At 50.8% G+C, this 15,248-nt stretch overlaps 1 protein-coding gene across 2 annotated transcripts in view; it reads right to left on the bottom strand.

The window, feature by feature from the left end:
* Positions 1 to 6,908, bottom strand: part of SRL (sarcalumenin) — a 51,672-nt gene extending 44,764 nt beyond the window's left edge. The window contains exon 1 of one of the 2 annotated variants that reach the window (XM_032257972.1): positions 6,663 to 6,908. In XM_032257972.1, coding sequence (XP_032113863.1) covers positions 6,663 to 6,723 — 61 coding nt within the window. In that variant the 5' untranslated portion in view covers positions 6,724 to 6,908. The remainder of the gene's footprint in view (positions 1 to 6,662) is intronic. The other variant, XM_032257973.1, reaches the window with a different exon arrangement.
* Between the last annotated feature and the right edge of the window lie 8,340 nt (positions 6,909 to 15,248).

The raw sequence follows: 15,248 nt of genomic DNA on the forward strand, positions 1-15,248 counted from the left end.
TGCTTGAACCCAGGAGGCGGAGATTGCAGTGAGCCGAGATCACGCTACTGCACTCCAGCCGAGGCATAGAGAATTTATATATATATATATATTTAAACAAGAAAAACCTTTTCTCAGCCAGGTGCACTGGGTCACGCCCATTATTCCAGCACTTTGGGAGGCCAAGGCAGGTGGGTCACTTAAGCGCAGGGATTTGAGATCATCCTGGGCAACACAGTGAGTCTTGCCTCTACCAAAAAAAAAAAAAAAAAAAAAAATTAGCCCGGCATAGTGTAGTCCCAGCTCCTCAGGAGGCTGAGGTGGGAGGATTGCTTGAGCCCAGGAGGTGAAGACTGCAGTGAGCCTTGATCATACCACTGCCCTCCAGCCTGCACAACAGAGTGAGACCCTGTCTAAAAAAAGTAAATAAAAAGGTAAAGAAAAAAAATTATCTACCTCTACAAACCCATATGCTTGTAAGTTACTGTTGCTGGCCTTTATTTCTTCCAAACTTAATTTTTAAGAGTTTCTATGTCTAAAGATGTTGCCTCCTCATCCTCACTAAATACCCTCAAACCCTCCTCATTGGTCACTCAACTCCTGTTGTCAGACGCAACACCTCCTCTACCTCGGCATCTCTGTGATAGTTAATCCTGTCTCTTCCTGGATCCCTTCCTATCTTTCCGAAATTCATTTCTCTTCTTCCTCTTCCTACTCCTCAAACTCAGCGTTCATCAAGGACTGGTCCTTAAATTTCTTCTTTGTCTCTCCCTGTTATAGCTACCTGGGTGACCTCAGAGCCTCCCTCTCATCTTTATGTAAATGAATCTCACTCCTAAATGCCCCAATCTGACTTCCCTCCTAAGCTCCAGCCCTGCCTTTCTAACCCCTGCCATCTCCATCCAGATGGCCGACCAGTAGCCAATCTTCATAATGACCCAAACAGAACTTTTTTTTTTTTTTGAGACAGGGTCTCACTCTGTTGCCCAGGTTGAGCTGTGCAATCACAGCTCACTGTAGCCTCAGCCTACTGAGCTCCCGCAATCCTCCTGCCTCAACCTCCCACGTAGCTGGGACTACAAGTACCCACCACCATGCCCAGTTCATTTTTCTCTTTTTTTTTTGGTTTGAGACGGAGTCTTTCTCTGTCGCCCAGGCTGGAGTGCAGTGGCGCAACCTTGGCTCACTGCAACCTCGGCCTCCAGGTTCAAGCAATTCTCTTGCCTCAGCCTCCCAAGTAGCTAGGACTACAGGCGCACGCTGCCACACCCAGCTAATTTTTTGTGTTTTTTTAAGTGGAGACAGGGTTTCACCATGTTTCCCAGGCTGGTCACGAACTCCTGAGCTCAGGCAATCCAACCCTCGGCCTCCCAAAGTGCTGCGATTACAGGCATGAGCCACTGCATCCAGCATTTTTTCAGAGATGGGGTCTCACTATGTTGCCCAGGCTGGTCTCAAACTCTTGGACTCAAGCCATCCTTCTACCTCTGCCTACAAAAGTGCTGGGATTACAAGTGTTACAGGTTTGAGCCACTTCATCCATCCCCAGACTAAACTCTTAAAATCTGTTCCTCTCTCTTATGTTCCCAGTCTACTTTTCTTTTCTTTTTTTAATTTTTTTTTTTTTTTTAAAGACGAGGTTTCACCATGTTGGTCAAGCTGGTCTTGGGACTCCTGACCTCAAGGGATCCGCCCGCCTCGGCCTCCCAGTGCTGGGATTACAGGCGTGAGCCACCGCGCCCGGCCCCCAGTCTACTTTTCTAGCAAGATCATTGTCCCATTGACCTCAACCAAACCTGTAAGGGTTCCCTGCCCTGGCCTGGCTCCCAGGCTGGGAAGCCCAGAGATTCTACACCAGCTACCAACTGGGTTTACCCCTTCTCTCCACTCCTGTCCCCTCGCCCATGTTCACACTCCCTCACCTGCCTCTCTGGCATGGCTCACTAATCAGTCTCCCCTCGCCCTACTCTTCCTACCAACAACTGCCAGATGGATCTTCCCTGAGCCCTCGGTGGTGACCCACTGCCCAGTGAGCAAAGCCCTGCTCCACCTAACAAGGCCCTTCACACTTTCAGCCCTAACCTTGCCTTCCAAACACGTCCCACCACCCCCACTTCATCTGTCTGCCTTCATACAAGACAGAACAATGCTCTCCTTTCCTGGGTCTCACCACAGCCCCATTGCTCTGGCTCCTTAAGTTTCCTCATCCTGTTCCCTCAACTCAGAATTCCCTTCCTGCCATCCTTCTGCTCTGAATCCTGCTTTAAGGCCTAGCTCAAATATTCCCTCATCTGTAAAACCTTTCCTGATCCACTCAGCTCCAGATAATCTCTACCCTGTCTCCACCTTCTCCTGTGCCTCTCCAATGACACTGTGGTATGTCCCATTTGACCAGATTCAGCTACATGCAAGGCAGAGGAGGCCTCCTCTCCCCTGCTGAACTATAAGCGCTGAGGACAAAATGCCTTTCTCAATTCTGTTAGTATCATACCTAAAAAATAGCAGGGACGCAGTAAACTCGGGATAGGTTCAAAAATGATGGAACGCAGTGAGTTGTCTGAACGAGAGGGCTTTGCACACATGAGCAATATTTACAGGTAAGGAGTTGTGCTGTGATGAGGAATGGATTTGGGTTGGAAGCAGGGCATATGCCCAGAGAAAGAGCTAAGCCCGGGCACTCTATCCCACAACCATGGCCCTCCCAGCACCCCACTCCCCCGGCCGCCTGCCTCGTTCCAGCCAGGAAGCACAAGGCCTAGCCCTGTCCTTAGCCCTGGAGGCCAGGACAGAGAGCGGAAGCAGCTGTCCTCTTCCTGTGTCCATAGGCTGACTCTCCCCAGTCCACTACACCCAAGTAGGCACCAGAGGGCCAGCTGGATGCTACCGGCCTCATCTGGACCTCCGTCTGGGGGATAAGTGGGTAGAAGCACTGGCCAAGGAGTGGAGAGGCCTGAATTCCAGCTCTGGCCTGCCATGAACTTACTGTTTGATCTTTACGGTAATACCCGGATGTGGGACAAAACCAGCAGTTCCTAAACAGCAGTTCTATAGGCCACCACATCAGGTGCATTTTTTTTTTTTTTTTTTTTTTGAGACAAGGTCTCATTCTGTCACCAAGGCTGGAGTGCAATGGTGCAATCACGACTCACTGCAGTCTTGACCTCCCGGGTTCATGTGATCCTCCCACCTCAGCCTCTCAAGTAGCTGGGACCACAGGCATGCACCCCTACACTCAGCTCATTTTTTGTTTTTTGGGTTTTTTTTAAAGACACAGTCTCAATCGAGACCATCCTGGCCAACATAGTGAAACCCCATCTCTACTAAAATACAAAAATTAGCTGGGCGTGGTGGCGGGCGCCTGTAGTCCCAGCTACTCAGGAGGCTGAGGCTTTTGCCCAGGAGGCGGAGGTTGTGGTGAGCCGAGATAGCGCCTCTGCACTCCAGCCTGGTGCCTGGCGACAGAGCAAGACTCTGTCTCAAAAAAAAAAAGAGAGGGTCTTACTATGTTGTGCAGACTGGTCTTAAGCTCTTAGCTTCACGCGATCCTTCCACCCTGGCTTCCCAAAGTGCTGGGATTACAGGTGTGAACCACTGTGTCTGGCCAAAGTGTCACTTTTTTGAGAGATTTGTTCATTAGCACAGCCCAGTCTAGTGTGCTCCAGACTCACTGTGGGACCAGATGTCCCCTATGGGCTCACCTGGCCACACCAAATGAGGAGTGAGGGAACCAGTTGTGGGGACACGGCTCCAGGGACTGAAAAGGCTTCTGGGCTCTATTCTCTCCCCAAGACCCCTGAGACTGCTACATTTTCTCAGCAGCCCTCCCACAGTGGATCCTAGCAGCTGGGCTTCTCTGTTGAGGAAACTGGAGCACTGGCCTCTTTCTAGAAATAACCAGCCTGGGGTGGGAGAGAAAGGGGCAGGGAAGGGGCTTCCTGACCATGACTCTGCACCCTTGTCTCACATGGTGGGCACTGAGCCGTGGGTGCTCACAGAGGGGCAGCCCCAGCATGCACCAGCCCCTCCCCATTGGGGTGGCTAGGTGGGGCCAGGGGAGATGGGCATCTGAAACTAGGGCTGGGCTGGACATGAAGGAAGAATGAAGGATGGACAGGAAACCCCAGATCCCCAATCTCCATATCAAGCAACAGGAGGGACAATAGGAAGCAAAAAGGTCTTGAATTCTGCCTTTAGCAATAAACACCAATGGCTTAAACCCAGTGAAATGCTTTGTCAGCAGCCTCCCACTCTCCAGGGAGACCAAAAGCCTTTGCCCTGAAAACTAGGGAAGCTCCCCCAGGACGGCCTTATCCACTGCACTCCTTCACCCTCTTTCACACTCACCCTACAGGCAGAGAGGAGCTCGGGAGTGTAGGCAGGTTGAGGAAAGGAGAGGACCCTGGCCGTGGATATGCCTGTCATTGACTCACTGTCTAACCTCGGAAAAGTCTCCCCATTTCTCTAGGCTTCCTTCCCTTCCCTGGATGGTGGGCAGACTGATTGAACCACTGCTAGGGGCCTTTCCCACTGCTCTTAAGGAGGAGTAACCCCAAGCCAGGACTCCCAAAGAGGAGGTCCCGGTGGGTACAAAGGCCTGTGGGCAGCAGGTGGAGAGGTGGAGACCAGGAAGGCCCCCACCTGGCTGCTCCTTCCCCATCCTGGCATGGACACAGGTGACCAGTGGTCGGTGAGAGGGGAGTGCTTGTCTCCTCACAGGGAACCAAGAAGAAGGGCTGCAGGCCCATCACCCCAGTCCAGAGCAGCATAAGAGCAACAAGGGGGAAAGCACAGAGGAGAAGCTCTGTGGGGTCTCCGTCCTAGGAAGCAGGTGAGGGTGGTGAGGGGGAATATCTGCCGCCACCCAGCTGAGGAGCAAGTAAAACGGGGAGGGAAGTTAGCACACAGCGGACAGGTGAGGGAAGGAGGTCAGGAGCCAAGATGTGACTTTTGGGTGGAGTGGTATTTACAAGAGTGGCACAATTCTCGGGGGGAATCACCCACTAGGAAGGACTGTCATGATGGGGGCGTGAGGAAGCTACCGTGTGGGTGAGAACCTGCTGGTGGATGCGGGAGGAAGCCTCTTCTGGAGTATACAGTGCACAGTGGGGCACAGTCTGATAAAATCCCCACAGCGGATGAAACCCACAGCCTAAGCGCTGAGCAGGGACAGAGGGAAGCTTCTGCACTGGAGGTTGGGCCAGGGGCAGACGCACACAGTGGGACCCAGGAAGGAAAGACAGCAGAGTGGAGACCTTTGCACAAGCACCTGCCTGCCTCCTTTCTCCATGGCAAAAGGCCCCAGCAAGGCCTGCAGAACATTCCAGATGGCCAGTTCCTTCAGTGGGAGGAAAGACAAAGGATGTCCCTAAAAGGCCAAAAATTCTTGGGGCCCAGTGTGTAGAAGCCGGGCAGCTGGGGCTGGGCTGCAGCAGAGGAGAGGCCACGAAGGGAAAGGGTGGCAGAGGCTTGGGGCTCGGGATCCAATTACGCGGTTGTTTCCATACTTAGCTGCCTGACAGCCGCCTGGAATACTCAGCACTCGAGCTGCTGCAGCCCCGCAGAGCCCAAATTAACTCAAGGACAGACAAGGGCAGGGCCCAGCAGCAAATGCAGTGGCCGGAGCCCCCCACCTTACATCTCCAGTCCCTAAGGAATAGCTTTTGTTCCCACCCACCGCCTGCTCTCCTTGCTGGTACTGTGCCCTTGCAATCCCCTATCCAACCTCAAAGACCTGAGAGGCTGGATTCCAGGCCTCCACAGTCCCAGGTACAAACCTAGGCTCAAAGCCCGGCTGGGGGAAGACTGCCGAGTCATGAAAAGACATGGTGGGGAGTCCAGATCCTAGGGGGATCTCCAGAGCACCTCCCTACAAGCATCCCTGAGGGAAACCAGGCCTCAGGAACCTTAGGAACAAAAGAGGTGGCAAAAACGATCTGGCATCCCCTCCACAGCCTATAGATAACCCCCATGCTGCAACCCAAGCCACTACCTCTGCTACCCAAAGTGCTGAGATGTCAAAGGGAAGCCCAGGCATGTAGAGCTGAGCCCCTTTTCTGATGGAAGCCTCCACCAGCAGCAGAGGCTCTACTCCAGGACAGGCCCGTTCCTCTTCTGAATTGCATCCATTTCTGTTTCCAGCCCTACCGCCAACACTATTTCCGATCTTATCCCAAACCAACTCTATCTCACTGCTCCCAAAACGGTCCCCACCTTTGCCCACTGTGTCCCCCATCTATCCTTGATCACGCAAACCCAGGTCTCTTGAAGGAGTGGGGCCTCCGCCTTATCTCCTACCAGGTGGGAGAGTCACCTCAACGACCTCCAGCTCCCAGACTGTGCTATTTTGTCCATCTCAGAGGCTCCTCAGTCTTGACTTTAGGGGCCCCTCTTTCCCACATCTACTGGCCGGACTCCTCTCTGACCCCGGCTCAGGCCTCAGCTGTTTGCTGTTCCCGCTTCCTCTGGACTCCCCAAGAGCCCCACAACGGCACTCCTCCTCTCCAGCACCCAGCTCTTTCTCCGAGACCCCAGGACCAGGGAAAAGAGAAGGGTGAGAACAGACACCAGCCAGGAGCTGGGGTTTGCCGTCAGTCCTGACTCCCTACCCTACCCACGGTAGACAGAAAACCATAGAAGAAGCATGAGGGTGCAATCTGGGCTGGGTCATGCTGGGAGGGCCCTACCTGCTTGTCCTGAGAGCAGGAGCGAGGCCAGGAGGCAGCCGAGCAGGACCAGCGCCCTCATGGTGACTGCCAAGAGAGCCCAGCTGCTCCTCGCCTCTATTTATACAGCTGGCCCTGGCAGCAGCAGGCGGTGCAGGGGGAGAGGGGTCACACAGTCACTAGGGCAACTAGGAGGGCGTGATGGGGAAGAAGCCCAAACCCCGGCAGGCTGTGCGGAGGCTCAGCCTGCGCCGCCACTGTCCCAGCTGCCGGGCCCCAGGACACAGGGCCACAGCTGGATTCTCTCCCCTGAAACCTTGCAGCCCTGGGATCACATGACATTGGTCACAGGACAGGGTGACGGGCAATAAAATGGAGCATCCCTTGGGCTGAGGTCATGAAGTTAAGAATCTGAGTCTTCCCAGAACTTGCAGTAACTTGACCCAAAGTCTGGGCAGGTTAAGGACCTTGACACCTGCACTGGAAGAAGGAAGCTGTAAGGCAGCGCAGAAGAAATCCTATTTGACAGTCACTGATCTAGACGCTAGAGTGCTCAGCGGCTAGGCACAGAGGCTCACGCCTGTAATCCCAGCACTTAAGGAGGCCAAGGAGGGTGGAACACCTGAGGTCTGGAGTTTGAGACCAGCCTGATCAACATGGAGAAACCCTATCTCTACTAAAAATACAAAAAATTAGCTGGGCATGCTGGTGCGTACCTGTAATTCCAGCTACTCAGGAGGCTGAGGCAGGAGAACTGCTTAAACCTGGGAGGTGGAGGTTGCGGTGGGCTAAGATCATGCCATTGCACTCCAGCCTGGGTAAGAAGAGCAAAACTTTGTCTCAAAAAAAAAAAAGAGAGAGAGAGAGAGTAGTCAGCTACGGCAAACCTGCAACACATGACTGCTGAAGTCCAAGGCTACAGCTCTGAACAAACTTCCAGCCTCTGGAAGAGATGGCGTGCAGACCAGAGGGAGAAGGGTATGCTGAGACACAGCTGAGGCTGCAGTGTGAGCTGGAGGATGGAGAAACAGATGTCTATTTCCAATAACCCAGGGGTTCCAGAACATTCAGTCACCTCTGCAAACTGCTTTTTTGTTTTTTTTGATAGAGGATCTTGCTGTCGCCCAGGCTGGAGTGCAGTGGCACAATCATGGCTCACTGCACTCGACCTCCTCGGCTCAATCAGTCCTCCCAACTCAGCCTCCCAAGTAGCTAGGACAATAGTGCCACCACGCTCTACTGATTTTTTTAAATTTTTTGTAGATGGCCCAGAGAGCCAGTTGTAAGAAGCCAAGGGAAAGCAGGCACTTGCTTGTCTGGTCAGGGGAATGGTGTCATTGTGAGGTGAAGAGGTAGAAGCTGGCCTTGGAGGAAAGGAACTAAAAGTAAATTAGGGCCGGGCACGGTGGCTCACACCTGTAATCCCAGCACTTTGGGAGGCCGACGCAGGCAGATCACCTGAGGTCAGGAGTTCAAGACCAACCTGGCCAACATGGTGAAACCCCATGTCTACTAAAAACACAAAATTAGCCAGGCATGGTGGTGCACACCTGTAGTCTCAGCTACCCAAGAGGCTGAGGCAGGAGAATTGCTGGAACCCAGGAGGCAGAGGTTGCAGCGAGCCGAGATCACACCACCCCACTCCAGCCTGGGCAACAGAGCAAGACTCTGTAACAAAAAAAAAAAAAAAAAGAAAGAAAGAAAGAAAGAAAGAAATTACTTAGATAGTGAGGGTACAGAAATCCTCAGTAAGTTTTCCTTTTAATGAAAAGCTGCCCAAAATCACTTTCCTTTCTAACAAAGAGCAGCCTGTAAAATCGAGCTGCAGCCATAGATGCCAGCAGTTGTGCCAATTATGTTCAAAATGGCGTGTCCATCTTTCCTTCTCTGCCAGCCACATGTACAGTAAGGAGCAGACAAGATGGTGACAGCCAAGGGGAAAGTTTATTTGCATAATAAGATTAGAGTGGGGAGACCAGCCTTCCCTTCTGCTATGTAAATGTAATGCCTGATGGAACCAATCTGAGTCCTCTGTCAATCAGACACCGCCTCCTCAAGCCTGGCTATAAAATCCAGTGCCTGCACTGCCACTGGCCTCTCACTGGAGAGAGCTGTTTTCCTCTCTTTCTTTTGCCTATTAACCCTCTACTCCTAAAAAAAGTAAAATTAAAAAAATAAAAATAAAAATGAGGTCTCACTGTGTTGCCCAGGCTCCTTTCAACCTCCCGAGCTCAAGTGATCCTCGCACCTCAGCCTCCTGAGTAGCTGGGACTGCAGGTATGCACCACCGTGCCCAACTCAGCTCAGCTCGGCCTTCAGACAGAAGCTGCCAGAGCCCTCAGCCTAAGGGTCCCCAGCCCCATTTTCAGAAGCTGTGCATTCCTAGGCACACCTGCTCCTGACTGTCTCAGGCTAACATTCCTCAGATGACCAGGGAGGACACGTGTCTGAGAACAAGATGTGGGGCAGGAGAAAAATCATGACGCCCAGCTCCTCCTTTCCAATGGTCCCACTTCTAATGCCCTGGAGCCAGGGTCGGCCGAGTGCTTCTGTAAGGAGCCGGGTGGTAAATAGTTTAGGTCTTGCTGGTTATCTGCAACTCCGACACTGTGCCCGTGTAACTGGAGCAGCTGGCGCATACAGATGAATGGATGTAGACGCATCCTGATAAAACTTTATTATAAAGAAGAGGCAACAGGCTGGTTCTAGGCTGTAGTTTGCAGATTCCTGCTCATACTCTAGAGAAATTGTCTGGTGAAAAATCCTTTGGTAAAGGATCACCCATATCAGTGCTTTATGTATCTGGGTTTTCCTACATCTGGCTGCTTCATGTGGCGGTTAAGAGCTAGAAAGGGGAAGGTGGTGTGATATCTTGGGGCCAGGGATGACAGGTGTGTGACAGGGCTGTTGTGGATTTGAGCCTGGGAACAATATGCTCAAGGGAGAAATAACGTGAGTTTATTTATTCTTTTTTTTTTTTCAGACAAGGTCTCATTCTGTCACACAGGCTGGAGTGCAGTGGCACAATCATAGCTCACTGCAACCTCAACCTCCTAGGCTCAAGCAATCCTCCTACCTCAGCCTCCAAGCAGCTGGAAATACTACACCTGGCTATTTTTTCTTTTTCTTTTTGTAGCAACATGATCTACCTACATTGCCCAGGCTGGTCTAAAACAATCCTCCTGCCTTGGCCTCCCAAAGTGCCAGAATTACAGGCGTGAGCCACCATGCCTGAGAAAAAGTGTTTCTGGGGGGAAACAAGTAGGTTCAACCCTGGAAAACTTTCTACGATCAAATAAGAAGAGGTCCCAGAAGTGGCAAGTCAACGTCACAGTCACAAATGTTTATTTGGAAGACCTGACAGCCAGGTCTCAATTTCTCAAATGATGCCATAAGAAGGAATTATCAGGCTTGTCCTGTGTGGTTCCTGAGGGCAAGGCCAGGTTTGATGGGCGAGGACAACAGGAGACCCATTTTAGCTCAAGGTAAAGGAGCGTGTTCAGGTGAAGCTGCCCAGCAGAGGAACAGGTTTGCTGACAAAGGAGTGAGTGTCCTGTCCCTGCATGGGTTCCAGCAGAGGCCAGGTATGCAGGGAAGGGCACTGCCCAAGTGCTTTTCTTCCGTGCTTGCACAGAAAGTCTGAGTCTAGGGAAGACTCTGTGCTGGTGCCTCCTAGAGGCCCTCCCGCCTCTGTCCCTACATTGTTTCCTCCAGAGGTCCGGCCTCACTGGTTTCTGCAGGAGGCATTTACCTGCATCAAGCCTAGCCTGTGTCCTTGTCTTAGGACTGTGGGTTGTCTCTAGGATGGTGAGGGATTTATCCAGCAAGCAGTGTCCTTGAGAAGAGGTTGCATCTGCCAGTGGGGACCTGGGTGGGCAGGGACTCTTGGGAAGCCAGGGGCTGTGAAGGAAAGGAGGGCTTTTGCACACCGCATTCTAGCCACTTCAGCAAGGGTCTTGGGGGAGGGTCTGGATGGGCCTGCTCGCCTGCCTCCTTTTTTTTCTCACTTCACTTGCAGAGGGCTGCTCCTCCCAAAGCTCAAAGCGCTCCTCTTCTCTGATGGAGAAAACCCCAAGAGTGGGGCTCAGAGCCATATATCTGTGATCCTGGGGAAGACACAGGCCTCAGCTGCCAAACAGGGCAGCCAACCTGATAGAACTGCTGTGAGGGACACAGGAGATGCTAGAGGGGTAGATATTTTAACGTTTCATTGAATTGTAACCCATATGCTGCAGGACACAGTTTGTATGAGCTTACTGAATTATCGCAAAGCATGAAGAGCAGGTCTGGCTCGGTCCCCCTTTGGGAGCTGACTTGCTAGATCCCGCCACACCTCAAATGGTTCCCAAGGGGCTATGAAAATCAGGTTGAACCTGACAACTCAGGCCTCTGAATCCATTCTGTATTCAAGACTGACCCAGCGTAACATGTTACCCTCATTGAAAGTATTTTCTCATTTACCTTGGAAATCATAGGTTATCTGTCTTAGAAGGACCCAAATTCCCACCAAACCAGGTATCCCTTAACAGCCAGCCATCCAGCCACTGAATACTCCCAGCAACAGGGAGTTCACTACCAGAGAGCTACAGCTCTGCTGTTCTGAAGATCCTAGGGCCTAGAACTAGTCACAGTGCTAAGTCTCAACTTCTCACCAACTCATCCCAACTTATAAGACTCAACTTCCCACCAAAAGCCAGAACAGGTCAGGCACAGTGGCTCATGCCTGTAATCCCAGCACTTTGGGCAGCCAAGGTGGGTGGATCACTTAAGGTCAGGAGTTTGAGATCAACCTGCCCAACATGGTGAAACACTGTCTCTACTAAACGTACAAAAGTTAGCCAGTTGTGGTAGCGCACGCCTGCAATCCCAGCTACTCCAGAGGCTGAGGCAGGAGAAATGCATGAACCTGGGAGGCAGAGCCAAGTAAGCAGAGTATCGCACTACATTCCAGCATAGGCGACAGACAGACACTCCACCTCAAAAAAAAGAAAAAACCTTCACAACCTTCACAAATCACTTGCTTATTTATTCTGAGGCGATCCACCAAGACAGCCTGCACCCTGGGGGAAACTTGACTTGGACCCCTAATTCAGGCAACCTTGCAGCTGTCATTCTTAGCTCCTTTTTTGTTGTTATTGTTTTTGTTTGTTTTGAGACGGAGTCTCGCTCTGTTGCCCAGGCTGAAGTATAGTGGCATGACCTCAGCTCACTGCAACCTCCACGTCCCAGGTTCAAGCGATCCTCCTGACTCACCCCACCCCTCAGTAGCTGGGATTATAGGCACATGCCACCATGTCCTGGCTAATTTTTGTATTTTTAGCAAAGACGGGGTTCCACCACATTGGCCAGGCTGGTCTCGAACTCCTGATCTTAGGTGATCCACTCACCTCAGCCTCCAAAGTGCTGGGATTACAATCGTGAGCCACCACACCTGGCCAACTCCTTTTGTTTTTCAATTGGGGGTATGGTGAGGGGAGACTGGTTTGGGGAACTCATTCCTTTCTACAGCTGCTGGATTTAGAGTTGGTCCTGCCGCAGCCCCCAGTCCTATCCCCTCCTCTGTCGGCACAGGTTCTTGTCAATCAACAGGAGAAACTTGCAACTCAGCAGTGCAAGAGGAGAAAGGAGACCAAGGCAGAGGATGATATAACCCCACCCCTGCGCAGGACCTGCAGGGCAACGGAGGCCAAGCCAAAAAATTCAACAAGTGAAAACGACAAATGCTACAAGGCCACAAAGCATCAAGGAAAGCACAGGCAGCTAGTTAAAGAAGGGACAGGAGCATGGAATGGGATGGGGGGAAAAGGGTGGAGCTAGAGACACACAAAAAAATCTGAAGCTAAGAACAGAATGGCCAGCTGGCTCCAAGAGGCTGTTTGAGGATTTGCATGTGCTTTACATACTGGTCTGGGGCCAGTCAGTCAACCAGTAAGAAGGCCAAGGTCATGGGAAGGGCCCCTCTTCCGCTCAGTAGCCCTTCACATATCTAGCAGAGCTGGGCATCGCTCTGCTGCACGGCCAAAGATGCCCCCAAATCATGGCACAAGAGGCATGTTTTTATTACAACCCACCCTGTACCAGAAAGGCATAGAGATGAACTTTCTCTATAAAATATAGCAAAAAAGCATGAACTGGAAGCACTAGTGGAAGAAAAACAGGAAGGCTCACAATATGGAACCATTAGTAAGACTAACGGAAAAAAAATGACATCATATATTTCAGTCCCTCACACATGTGTAACTTGACCACCTGCCCAATTCAGTGTCCTTAAAATAAAAGCAAACCAAATGCTTGGGAGGAGTGAAATTATTTCTACTATTGAGACTCGGCAAGAATTTCTTCCAAGAATCCTCGTAAAGAGAACACAGACACAGTGCAAGGTAACAACCCTTGAGAACATTCTTAGAGCAGACGTACATTTTCCATGAAGTTATCCGTAATAGAGACTCTTTAAAATAGGGCAGGGGACCAGCTGGGCGCAGTGGCTCACCACTATAAGCCCCGTACTTTGGGAGACCAAGGTGGGTGGATCACTTGAGGCTAGAAGTTCAAGACTACCCTGGCCAACATGGCAAAACCCTGTCACTACTAAAAATACAAAAAAAAAATTAGCCAGGCACGGTGGTGCATCCCTGTAATCCCAGTTACTTGGGAGGCTGAGGCAGGAGAATCGCTTGAACCTGGGAGGCGGAGGTTGCAGTGAGCCAAGATCACGCCACTGTACTCCAGCCTGGGTGACACAGCAAGACTCCATCTTGGGGGGAAAAAAAAAGCCGGGTGCAGTGGCTCACACCTATAATCCCAGTACTTTGGGAGGCTGACGTAGGCGGCTCACCTGAGGTCAGGAGTTCGAGACCAGCCTCACCAAAATGGAGAAATCCCATCTCTACTAAAAACACAAAATTTGCAGGGTGTGGTGGCACATGCCTATAATCCCAGCTACACGGGAGGCTGAGGCAGGAGAATCACTTGAACCCAGGAGGCAAGGCTGTGGTGAGCCGAGCTGGCACCACTGCACTCCAGCCAGGCAACAAGAGTGAAACTCTGTCTCAAAAAAAAAAAAAAAAAAAAAATAGGACAAGGGAGGCCGCAGAGAACCAAGAATGCCCAGCCCTGCCTCAAAGAAATCATCGCCCAAAAAGGGCCCATGACACATGCTTAGGGGCGATTCTCCTGAACTGTCACCTTACCACCCTACATGCTGTTGGGAGGAGGGAAAATTGGGTACCATACATTTGGGGGATAGTAGCTACTAAAATCTAGTTATAATAGCCCTAAGTTGGAAACAACATAAATGTCTATCACTATATGAATGTATAAACAAACTGTGGTCTATTCATACAATAAAATAGTACTTAGCAAGAAAAATGAACATTTATAGTTACACAAAAACATAAACGAATCTCAGAGACATTATGTGGAGCAAAAGAAGCTAGACAAAAATAGTTTATGTGTTGGATGACTGATACAAGCTTCCAGAACAGGCAAAATTCCAGCCTGGCCAACATGGTAAAACACTGTCTCTACCAAAAAACTTAAAAATTAGCCAGGCGTGGTGGCGCACACCTGTGGTCCCAGTTACTCGGGAGGCTGTAAAAACAACAAATGCTACAAGGCCACACAGCACTGGGGAAAGCACAGACAGGCAGCTGGTTAAACAAGGGACAGACGCATGGACTGGAATTGGGGGGGAACAGGGTTGGAGCCAGAGACATCGCTTGAACCCAAGAAGTGGAGGTTGCAGTGAGCCGGGATTGCACCATTGCACTCCAGCCTGGACGACAGAATGAGACCCTGTCTCAATCAATCAATCAATACAAAATAAGCAAAACTAATATATTGTGATAGGTATTAAAACCAAGGCCAGGTGTGGTGGTTCGCCCCTGTAATCTCAGAACTTTGGGAGACTGAAGTGGGAGGACTGCCGGAGAACAAGTTTTCAGACCAGCCTGGGTAGCAAAGTGAGACCTTGTTTCTGTTTTTTTAAAAAAGGAGAAGAAATTAAAACTATGGTGCGAGTCCACCATACACCTACCAGAATGCTTAAATAATGATAAATCTGACAATGCTAAGTGCTGGTGAGAATCCAGGGCAACAGGAACTCTCATAAAAATGATAAAGAATAGAGCATTACACGCACATACACATAAAGCATTAAAAAATGGGTAAATCTGAATAACTTCCATGTACAATACCCATGCCAATTACCTGGTTTCTATGCTAATTGTAGTTGCGCAAGATGTTAACAATGGGGGAGGCTGGGTGATCTCCCTATACATCTTGCTTTAAAAAAACAGGCCAGCCGGGCACGGTGGCTCACGCCTGTAATCCCAGCACTTTGGGAGGCCAAAGTGGGTGGATCATGAGGTCAGGAGATCGAGATCATCCTGGCCAACATGGTGAAACCCCGTCTCTACTAAAAATACAAAAAATCAGCTGGGCATGGTGGCGCGTGCCTGTAATCCCAGCTACTCAGGAGGCTGAGGCAGGAGAATTGCCTGAACCGAGGAGGCAGAGGCTGCGGTGAGCCGAGATCGTGCCATTGCACTCCAGCCTGGGTAACAAGAGCAAAAACTCCGTCTCAAAAAAAAAAAAAAAAAAAAAAAA

The sequence above is a fragment of the Sapajus apella genome, unplaced genomic scaffold (assembly GCF_009761245.1).
Source record: "Sapajus apella isolate SASKATOON/1434 unplaced genomic scaffold, GSC_monkey_1.0 scaffold99, whole genome shotgun sequence".
Lineage (NCBI taxonomy): Eukaryota > Metazoa > Chordata > Mammalia > Primates > Cebidae > Sapajus > Sapajus apella.